The 12,009-nt window shown below is 33.4% G+C and overlaps 1 protein-coding gene across 4 annotated transcripts in view; it reads right to left on the reverse strand.

Annotated features, from left to right (window-relative positions):
* The window catches only part of MAP3K20 (mitogen-activated protein kinase kinase kinase 20), a 214,700-nt gene that overhangs the window by 53,868 nt on the left and 148,823 nt on the right, over nucleotides 1-12,009 (reverse strand). For 3 of the 4 annotated variants that reach the window (XM_051991084.1, XM_051991085.1, XM_051991083.1), the window contains exons 11-12: nucleotides 11,154-11,289; nucleotides 682-6,421 (exon numbers count right to left, since the gene is read on the reverse strand). In XM_051991084.1, the coding sequence (XP_051847044.1) occupies nucleotides 6,047-6,421; nucleotides 11,154-11,289 (511 nt within the window). In that variant the 3' untranslated portion in view covers nucleotides 682-6,046. Of the gene's footprint in view, nucleotides 1-681; nucleotides 6,422-11,153; nucleotides 11,290-12,009 lie in introns of those variants that run through there. The other variant, XM_051991086.1, reaches the window with a different exon arrangement.

Consider the following 12,009-nt stretch of genomic DNA (forward strand, 5'->3'; position numbering starts at 1 on the left):
ATTAACAATCTAGAAATGAACATATGTTGGATGGTATCTTATTTATGGATAAATTTGTAGTGGTCAAAGTCAGTAATTTTGGTGCTATTTTTCTGAAGAATATAAGATGAATGGAATAGAATGTGTCCTTTGCGCTTACACAAATGAGGATCTTAAGGATGACTCATCCCCAGACTCATAAAGAAGAGGTCACTAGGCTCTGCAGTTTGGATACCTCATTGGTAGAACCCATTGGAGGACATGAAAAGATATAACATTACAAAGTGTCACTGGGGGAAAGGCTGTCATGCTTCAGAATGAAATTGGACACAGAAAAAAGAACATGATAGTCCCTAAGCACTTTGTGGCTTATCATTTTCTTCATATTTCATCATATAAATATAGTCAATATAAATATCTTCAATCGGAGAATCATTAGGGTCATGGTAATACTCACAGTAACCCCCATAGTTCTAGGTTGTTTTCCTCTGAGATACAAAAAAACCTACCTGATTCTCTAGCCCATTATCATATCAGTTCATTCCTTTTACTGATTTTTTTTTTTTTAAACTGAATGTCTATGTGCACTGCATAGAGGATGGGGGGAAAAGTAGGAAGCATGTGACAATCATCCCTTTTGAAGGTATTTGGGGATCCAAGCTAACACAGACATTGCGTACACAGCAACACATAACCAAAGAATTTACTGTCAAAATGTTTATTGCAAAATAGAGTTTTAGAACAAAGGAAAGCAAAGGAAAAAGTTCACATCAAAATGAAATGTATGACACCATTGAGATTACTGAATACATTGCTGGCTTTGTATTGGAATATTAAGTTTCTACTTGGAAGTAAGACAATGACAGAAAAGTCTCACCACACAAGACTATAATTTCATGCTCCATACAGATTCTTATACAAAATTCTGGCACCGGCCTTGCTTAGAATAATATCCCAACAGAATGAGAGAAAAAAAATATTTTTTAAAAAACCACCGTGATTGAAAGCTCATCTGACCATACTTAAAGAGTATAAATAGTATCATTTTCTATTATTTAGTACAAAACTTTTTCAAGAGTGCAAAAGCAATAAATGCAGTGTACTGTATCTGACATTAAAAAGGTATTATAACATTCAGCACACAATATAAAATATTTAATATAGGTGCTTGAAACTAAATCTGAAGTTAATATTCCCACACCAGAAAGCTCCACACAGGCATTAGAATGCGCACACTAAGTTGAAGTCTGGGGGAGAAAATGAAATGTTTTGTCCTCCAGATTTTCCTGGTAGTAGCTAATTTTTCATTGTAGAAAATGCTGCGTGTGTGCCCATCAAGCTACATTAAAAGGCAAAGAATAGAATAGATTGTCTCTGAGACAATATTTAAATGCTATCTTGGAAAAGAGGTCTTTTGCAAAACCTGTAAAAAGGTGCTTGATTACAGAAAGAAAATGAACAAAATATGTAGGTGAAGTTGGCTAGTAACACCTTAGTGGTATTTGTGTAGTACGGTTTTATTCTGACATGTGGCAAACTATGGCTAGTGTAATAATATTTAATTTGGAATAACTGATTTTTTTATTATCATTCATAAATGCTTTACTTCTTTGAGTTAAAGAAAAGAAAAAAAGATAAAGCCAAGTCTGTAGCTTTACTATGAAGTTCTGTTCTGAGTCTTACATGTTTTTGTCTTTTTTTGTACCTCAGTGCTTAACACACTGCCTGGCACATACATAGTAAGTGCTTAATAGATGTTTATTGATGGGTTGACCTGACTATTAAGTACCCTGAACCTAATGAATTTTAATTCCAAAATATCTAAACTGACTAAAGGATTATAAGAATCATAAATTTATCTGGGAACAATCTCAAAAATCACTTAGGGCAATCCTCTTATTTTAGAGAAAATGAAATTGAACTCACAGGAATTTACTTGCTACTATTCACACAGGTAATACACAACAGCAATGATTTATTTTATCCTAGTTCCTTTAACCATAAACATGGCCATTTAAAATGTGACTAACTGCCATTTGCACTGTGACTAATTAAACTGTTTGATAAAGTCTGAAAAAAACAAGCTCTTTATCATCACTGATCCCACAGTTTGAAATGAGTCCCTCACTTTGGTGTTGGTATAAAATAAAGATATTTCTGTTAAAAAAAATGAGTAAAGGGAAAGGTAAAATCATATAATAACAAAGCTACGTACTTGAATTTTCTCTCTGAGAACTGAGGAGTCAGTATAATTGAGAATGAACCAGTTGGATTTTGTCCTTCACTATCTCAATAGCTCATTTCTCCTTGGAAACTAGTTCTATCCCTGTTATTCTTGGTGCTGAGAAGATAAAGGCTATGGATAGTCTTAATTCCGGCTGAGTGTATATGTAGTAGCTATTATTTTGAAAATGCATGCTCTGACTTTGGCAATATGATTTATTACTCCTGAAGGAGAATAGCTGTGGACACCTAATATGAATGTAAAGCTGTCAGTGTCTACTTGAATAACCTTATTAATTAAGTCAAAATATTAAAGGACAGTTAATGTCTTTAGATGTCTGGTACTAACAATTATAAAAATGTAGAGATCTAATTCTCATTTTTAATATTGAAAATATTCAGTATTTCCCAATCTGTCCTTACTAACAAAATGTACTTAGTTTTAATCAATTAAAAGTTGTGAGATAAAATCTATACTAGCATGTTAGGTTTTGGGGGAGATATTCTATAATTGAGTAAAAACTGAATAAAAGTAGATTAAAACCTTTGTGACTAATTTAAAAAGTGTTTCTTTTAAAAGTTCAAAGAAGAATCTGTGGTTTCCTAAATTCTATCAAATGATGCTGGATAAAGGATAATTCTCACAGGAAATGATGATGTGGTAGCAGGAACTTTTCAAAATTTAGGTTTAACCATGGTCAATGTCTTACTTTTCACCAATTGTGTTGAAATATGATTCCATTCAAAATTATTATCAACTAGCCCTGACCTAAATGAAGTTTATTAGAAATGTGCATTATATCCAGCACAGCTAGTAAATAACTATAGGAGTTAGAAATGGATTCTAGTTCACACACACACACACACACACACACACATACACACACACACTGTATTGAATAATTGTTCAATTGAATCGAATTTGTTGTGTGACCTAGAGAAAATTATTCACTTTGCCTTTCCTTATTCTCTATTTCTTCATTTCTAAATTGAGAGTCTCTTTGGCCTTTTTCTACTAATTCTGAATACAGTGGCTGACTTTTAGGGATGCCTGGACCTTTCTGGACAAATGAAGGTGATAGATTGCTCCAAAGCAGTGAAATTGGTGTTCCCTGGATGTTAGGAAGGAATTCATGCAACTCCAGGAAGAAAAGAATACACTCTTTCCTCCTCGATGGTGTTGGGTCTTTTATAGTATAGGTTGGTTTTGTCATGGTTGGCTACTGCTAATCCTACACTGATGAAGAATTTGACAAAGAAACATAAATGAAGAAAAGCAGCTAAGTTTTAGTAGCAAAACTAAAGCACATAATACCAGCAGTCCTTGACTCTTTGGGTTCTGATTTGTAACACAAAAATCTTCCAATCAATTTCCATATTAAAAGGAAAAAAAATCCCATTAATTTGTATGTTTAATTTGTTGGTCAAAAGGTAAAGGTTTTGTTGTTACTGTTTTTGTTTTTCAATATATGAAGTTCCTAGAGGTAGGAGTAGCAGGCATAGACAAATTTTTCTTTGCTTAGGCAATAGGAAGGTTTTGAAGCACTCTTCTCTCTGCTTTTTTGGGATCCTAGCAAGAAAGTCTTTCCTTCATCTCTCTTCTTTTGTCTATTGTTTCACTAATAGTTCTTCCTAAGATTTTAGAAAGCATCAGACCCTCACGAGAACAATGAAGGACATGAATACTTTAGTCACTAGACTACCCGTGTGGGAAAAGTGAGAGGAGAATTATCTTTTCTATAGCATTTCACAAACCAGTCTCTAATCCAAAGGTCAGTCAATAGGGGTCATCATGAACCTAATCTTTCTTTATATTGACTTAGCACACATTCTAATGCATACTTATGACATTGGTATTCCAAAAGTGTCTTGCTAACTGTAAACAGCTCAGTCCAGGAGAATTTGACCAGTGGACACTAATGCTCTGTAATAGCTCTCAGGGTATAAGAGAATTCACCTGTTTGTGTTCCTAGCATTATACTATTTTTCTCTTTTTGAAAGCTATCTTCCTTTAGCTTCATGCTACCAGTGACTACAGGAGTAAAAACTACTCAAACTGGTTTCTAAAAGAGAAAATTTAACAAGATCACTCTCATTTTTTAGCTCCATTAGTATGATGAATTGCTTCACATATCACTTGCAAAAAAATCTTAATATTTACTCCAAATGGGGAAGCTGGCACAACTTATACATATCCCTTTGTAGTATTTAAAAAAAAATAACTTTCATTTTCAAACCCTAGAAGGCTTGATTTCAGGTTTGGATCAGCTAATGTGATTAAAAATGGCAATGGCTACACATATAATGTCTGTGATGGTCTTTCTTTAGGTTTTCTTAAATGGAAAAATGCCATTAAAGTCATTTTTATGGGATTTAGTTTTAAGGAAAAAAATTGCCTCATAATTTAGCCTGAAAACAGATTGCTGACATTATTTCATTTAGAAAACATCTTAGCTTTTCCAGGTTTCTCAAGCAGCCACCAGAAAAATAACTATCAGCTACTCTGTACAAGCACTGGCATCTCTGAGTCACTACAGAAAGAGATACAGTAGCATACAGATAATTCTGGGGAAGCGAATGAGAACTAAATTAGTGATTAGGTTATTATGGAGAGCTACTCAGATACAGAATCAGTGCTATTCCCTTTAAATAATTATGGTCATTTTTCTTTTGAATTTTATTTCACAATGGTTAATTTCTTCTGAAAAATAGATTCAGGATCCAGAATTACCATTCCATCTTTACTGACCATTGAGAGTAGGGCCATGTTAGGGCCCAAAAGACTGGGAGGGAGTGCCCTCTATCAATAGGAGCCTTTTTTTTTAATGCATAAGGTATGAGAGTTCATTTACATAAAGCACAAGCTAACTTTTAGAGGAAAGTGTTTTGCAGAGTCTCTAAGGCTTGTAGAGATAAATATAAAGGACTCTAACATTTGCTGTCAGTTTCAAAGATGAGTAGTCTTCCTTTCACTAACATGTTATTGATAAAATTGCTCAGGTTTTACTTTAAGCAACTGTGTTTCAAGAAGCACTAGGACACTTTGGGAAGAAATCCTATACAAATAGCAATTTGGTGTTGAAAATGTTCTTTGTTTGGGTATTACTGAAGATAGGTGTTTGAAACAACCTTTTTTGATCTCAAGTTCTTTTGTCAAAAATTCAGTCATAACCAAGAATTTCTGATATCACTAAGTATTTTTATACAAAATAATTATGTAAGAAATTTACTGCTCTGATTTAAGAATAGGTTAACAGCAGTAACAAGTGTTTAGGTTGAAATAGGAACCAGGAGCATTTGCTTGAAATACAAATATCTTTATCCATAGTAAGAGGGAAATAAAATTAAGCCAAATGTACAATACAAAACACTCACGTTTCAAATATGTTAAAATGTCCTCAGCATGAAAGTCAATTGTACTTTTTTTTTTTTAAAGCCACAGAAATTTCTGTAATCAGGCACCACATTACAGTTGAATTGTGAGCTACATCTATTTTTTCTTAACATTTTTCTTATTTTCCTTCAAAATTTCATTAAGCAAAAATAAATCAGTAGTAGTCTAAACAGAGAGTGCTGCCATAGTAAATGTGACTGGCCTAAAAAAACCACCAACAACAATCAACCCACAGTGCTTGATTTCCTCCTTGACTGTTTTCATATAGATCAAGATTACAAGTTTCTTTTTTCTTTCTTTCTTTCTTTTTTCTTTCTTTCTTTCTTTCTTTCTTTCTTTCTTTCTTTCTTTCTTTCTTTCTTTCTTTCTTTCTTTCTTTCTTTCTTTTTCTGAACATTTAAAATTTTATTACTTTGCTTTCAGGATTAAGAGAATTCTGGGATTCTGATTTCATTCACTACTGTCATCCATGTCATCCTCATCACCGTCATCATCATCATTGTCACCTTCTGACATGTCAAATTCACTGAACCCCAGTGCCATGTTGATTTTCTTTCCCCTCCTCTTAGATGTGGTTTTGGAGGAATTCTGCTTGGCTTGCATGTTTATCTGCATCCCCGAATGCAGGACAGCTCCTGCTTTGTTCATTGAGAAGACATCCCCAAAGCCCATCACCATCATGGCCTGTAGACTTTGCTTCATGCCATCTCCCTCCCCGTTACTTGTTGCTGTGATTTGACATGACATCTCTGCACTGTTTGATTCCTCTGTCTTAGATTCAAAGTATGACTCCTCAGACATTCTTGCAGCAAGAGGCAAGAGAAGCTATCAAAAGGAAGAAAGGACAGAAGTAAAAAAAAAAAAAAAAAAAAAAAAAAAAAAAAAGCAGAGTTAAAAACCAAACTCGATTGAAGAAACAGGCACCACAAGATAAGCTAGAATTAAACAGAAGGTAAAACGGTCAGTGAAATGAACTCAGGGACCAGTGAAGGAATTCACTTAAATAATTCAGTTTGTTTCATTTTTGTTTTGTTTTTTACAAATGATAGGACAAATTCCAGTGGAAAGTCTATGAAGAACCACAAGGAACATGATTTCAAATGAAAATGTTATACTTTTCCAAGCCTCCATTTTGTATAGACAAAATGGTTTGGTGGCAGTCTCTTAAGTTTCTGTTCACTTCACTTTACCTTAGAAATTTTTCATTTTAATTGTCACATTTAGAAGTGAAAAGAAATAGATGGAAAATCCCAACAAAACCAAAGAAATCAAGAAAACCTGGCCCAGAGCAGAACAGTTTATGAAAATGTGCAAAGACAGTTCAGCAGGCAAGAGCATTTTGGGGAACCGAGGACAGCCAACTTCTTTCTTTTTTCCTGGTTGTCACCTTTGGGTATTGACCTGAATTAGAAAAAGAGATCTATCCCTTAACTCTTTGCATTTCTTATGTATTTGGGGGCAGTTCTGATTTAAATAATTTATTTGTCCATGATCACTGAAATGTAAGACTTTGTTAGGTTGAACTAAATGGCTATTGAAGTCCCTTCCACATACTAGATTCTGTGATTCTGTGAATATTTTCCATATCTTCTCTGGGTCACTTTAAAAAATCATAAATAAGTAAATGAATAGCCACATGTGAAAGCTGATAAGGGAAGAGAAACAATTCAGAGTTCTTTTATCCCCTTCCTCTAATTCTACTATTTCCCTCTCTTTAAGACTAGCTTTTGGTAGTGTTTGATTTCAAAATGTTTTCTGTTTGTGGTAGTCATATACAATGTTTTGTCTATGAAATGTAATTTTTGGCAACCTATTTGCCTCCATGTTGTTAATTATAAAACAATAAAGGGTAGAGTAGCCGAACTCTGGCAAAGTTACTGGCTCTCTTTCAAGGAAGTCAACCAAATTAGGATTTACAGCAATTTAGGACTGTTCCAGTATTTAGGCAATGTTGTAGTAGCACAGTGTGCAATTACTGTCCTCTTGGAATGACCTTTATATTGTGAGTCTAAAAACTGATTTTCCAATCCTTTCATTAAAGTTATGACTGAGTTTTTGAATGACATCTTATTCTATTAGGGAAATACTTCTAGAGATGTCAATACAAGAAAGTCACTTCATAGAATCCAGCTGAAAGACTGCAGTGATGTGGAAAAATATTTTTCTTTATGCCCTTTTGCTTTGGAAACTGAGTATTTCTCCTTTTCAGTCAAATTTCCCAGCTGTAGTCTCCCTCTGTTAAGTGCTTAAGAACTACCTCCACTCTTTATTCATTTTTAGGAATCGTTCTTATTTTATGCCATAACAAACTATAAAGAGTTTACATAAATTATTCTGAATTGCCTTTTTAAATTTTTAAATGAATTAGTCAAGAATAAAAATAAGGAACTTCCTTTTCACAACATAATTTGACCTATGACTTAGTCTCAACATAACAAACAATGACGTGAAAGATAGTTCCTTTTAGTAACTGTGGAACTGGCTATGGTATAACCAACTGTTCATCCTTCAAAATAAGGGGCAAATGCTTTACTAAGAACGCTTCTATTTTCATTCAGTTATGCAAAGACACTTTTCCTTTATTGCCTCATTGTGACATGGAAGTAATCCCTAGATTTTCAAAAGTCATCTATGTCAGTAGAACACAAACTTCACTAAGCTGGACAATCTTTGCATGTGGGACTCCCAACAAATTGAATGCAGGACCAGGCTAGCAAAAGGAGCAGAAACTCTTCACCAAAAAGTTGGTTATCAAATTGGCCAAAAAAATTTTGGCCACAACAATTCATTAAGAACATCACCTAAAATACGGAAGTCCTTGATCTGTGTTGGTAGTAGAATGACACAAATTTATGAAAGCATAAATTTTTTGAAGTATGTAAGAACTGCCCAAGTACGACTTGCCATATTGATGAGAATTCAACTAATTTGAATAAATAAACCATCTTTGCAGCCACTTCTTTAAAGCTCTATTATTTCTTTAAAACTTCTATTATATAAATCATACTTAATGACAACTGGGAATTCAGATCTATGCTATGCACAAATGAAATAATTGTGGAATACAAACTATTTGAGTGAAAACAATTTTTTCTTCCAGCAGGTCAGCTCCCTATGGAAGAGGTGAGCCAAAAGTACAGTACAGAAAGGCTCCTGCTTTTAATAGGGAAGGGTGGAATAGAGAGGTGATAAAAAGAAAGTCCTCATTAAGACTGCATCTCTTTCTGCCCAAAGCTGGATTCATCAGCCCAGTTTCATTATTTAAAGTTTCTTGAAGTAGAAGCAAATTATTATAAAAGAACAATCTGTAGGAGCATAAAATATTTGTTTTCTTATCTAGAATATGACTGGTCAGTAATAGTGTTATTGTATTTTCATGAATTCTTCCCATAACCCATGCCAAGAAACTAACCAAAAAAACATGAAAAGTCCTTCAAACTATCCTTATAAGTGATTCAAAGTATCTTCTTATAAAATAGGATAAAGTTAATCTTGCCTTGTAGTGCTTTATAGTTTAAAATTTCTATGTATTTAGAATTATTGTCTCTGAAGGTAGAGAGCTGTTCTCAGAAGGTCAAGAAGACCTGAGTTCAAATTCATCCTCTAACACATACTGGTTTTGGATCATAGGCAAGTCGTTTAACCTTAGTGCGTAGGGTGATTTTCTAAGACTAAACAGCAGAGCAAGTGATGTTATGCAAAGGTAGAAAAAACTAATCACTGGGAGTATCCAGTAATGATAAAATCCTACAGCTAGTAACAACAAAACAAAACAGAACAAAAACAAAAATAAATTCAGAGGTAAGAGTGATTCTTGCCTTCTTATAAATAAAGCAATTAGCTTGCATCTAAATCAGTATGAACAAATGGCTCTCATGTGTAAGGGCTGACTTTGCAAATAAACTGCTGTGAGTTTAATACTAATGGTCATGAAATAATATTATCTCCAAATGAATGACTTATTCTTTTCTCCCATACAACTACTGTTTAAATGCCCCATATTTTAAATATTTAGGAATAGACTTATACAATGCAATTCAATGTTACTTTGGTAGTTCTCATAGTATAAGGATAGGGGCAGCCAGGAGATCTGGGCTGGAATCAGGAAGACCTAAGTTCAAATCTAGCATTAGACACTTATTAGCTGGGTGAACCTGGACAAATCAGTTAGTTTCTGTTTGCTTCTCTTTCTTCATCTAGAAAAGGCACCTACCTCCCAGAGTTGTTGTGAAGATCAAACAAAATAACATAAAACTCTCAGCACAATACTTGGCACAGAATAAGTACTAGATAAATATTAGTTGTTACTATTCTTATTATTGAATCAAAATTCTTACTTGCATCCTTTGTAATCGGTTATTTTTGAAATAAGAATTTCTTATAGTAAAGTAACAATTTTTATCATCTTTTTCCTTTTCTTCTTTATCACTAATAAAAGTAGGATTATATTATTCATTCTGAACAGCCCCTTTCTCAAAATTCTGAGTCAAGAAAAAGTCATGTGTGATCCTTATCTCCCTGTAAGATGTAAGAAAAACCATACACATGCTTATATTCATTTAGGAAAATTATAAGAAAAATAATTTAATACAGAGACCCCAACTCTGACCAGAACACTAGAGAGTCTAGGCTTTTAATGTATAAGATGATTTTCTTTTTTAAAAATGAGGCAGAGGAGGCTGAAGGGATGAGATTTGATTAATATAACAACTCAGATTAACTGCAAATTGAAAAAAATTGAATGACACATTTTATTTTCATATCAATTTCAGGATTTAAAAATGAAAAATTCTGCTCATTATAAGAAAAAAATTGCATTATGTTTGATGGTTATTAAAAAAAAACCAATAGCTTTCTTATTTAAAAAAAAAAACAACAGATTTCCCATATTGCTTCTCTAAAGAAAACTAGATTTGTAAAAACCAAGATACTTTAGTGAATCTGCTTTTTATATCTGTCCATTGTTTTAAGTATCTGCCCCCTGTGATCATCCTAATATTAATGAATTGTACCATGAACAAACTGGTTGCAATAGAAATTTAATTCGTCCATATTTAAGATATGTGGGTAAATATAAAGCAGAGGAAATAATTAAATTTGAATTCAACTACTACTTCTAGCAATGTTATTTTGTAAATGTACAAGCTGCTAACCAGTTCTATTGGTAGTGAACTAGCTAATCATCAATGAGATATATTAAAAGTTAATCAGCATTTAAGAATATTTTCTTAGAGTTGAGATTCAGCAAGTAATGAGAAAATAACATTAATAAACCCAACTTCTTTTCTATAAAGACACTTGACTGAAGAAGAGCTCTCAAATACAGAGCCAAAAATAGAATACAATTTGCTGATAGGTTTCTGTGCATTTATGAATTGAAATTTGATATGAATATCACTCAGATATAAATATTGGGCTACTATCAAACTACTGCCTGCAAAGCCATGGGGAGAGAGAATGAGAATAGATGCCATGCTGCCATGCTTAGCCAGTCTTTCTAAATGCTCTTTAAAGGGGAAGTGGCAAAGAGTAGGCTCATGTCATAGCACATACTTACAGGAGTATTGGACTGTTCTGTCAACTTTTGCTCCCACATCTTTAGCCGTCTCTCTCTTTCCTTCAGCTCCTGTTCTTTAAAGCTGAGATCACGCTCCAGTTTCTTTAGCCTCTCAAGTGTTGCCTCAATTTCACATCTGTATCAGGACAATTAGGTAAGTCTTAGTTTTTTTCAACGGATATAAATCATTCAAAGGTTCTATCAGAATGTTAAATAAAGTTAGAATGCCAAGTTTAATGCAAACATCATACAATATCTAGTTACCTAGAAGAGGAAATCTTTTTTTTTTTTTTACTAAACCTTTTTATTTTCAAAACATATGTATAGATAATTTTAAACTTTAACCCTTGCAAAACCTTGTGTTCCAAAATTTTTTCCCTCTTCCCCCTCCTCCTCTAGATGGCAAGTTATTTAATATATGTTAAACATATATAATTCTTCTATATATATTTCCACAATTATCATTCTGCACAAGAAAAATCATATAAAAAAAGGACAAAAATGAGAAATAAAACAAAATGCAAGTAAACTACAATAAAAAAGTGAAAACACCATGTTGTGATCCACTCAGTCCCCACAGTCCCCTGTCTGGATGTAGATGGCTCTCTTTATCACAGGATCATTGGAACTGGCCTGAAACACCTCGCTATTGAAAAGAGTCACATCCATCAGAATTGATCATCGTATAATCTTGCTGTTGCTGTGAACAATGTTCTCCTCATTCTACTCATTTCACTCAACATCACTTCATGTAAGTCTCTCCAGTCCTCCCTGAAATCATCTTGATGATAATTTCTTATAGAGCAAGAATATACTATGACATTCATATACCATAGTTTATTCAGCCACTCACCAA

This window comes from Antechinus flavipes, chromosome 3, assembly GCF_016432865.1.
Source record: "Antechinus flavipes isolate AdamAnt ecotype Samford, QLD, Australia chromosome 3, AdamAnt_v2, whole genome shotgun sequence".
Taxonomy (NCBI): Eukaryota; Metazoa; Chordata; class Mammalia; order Dasyuromorphia; family Dasyuridae; genus Antechinus; species Antechinus flavipes.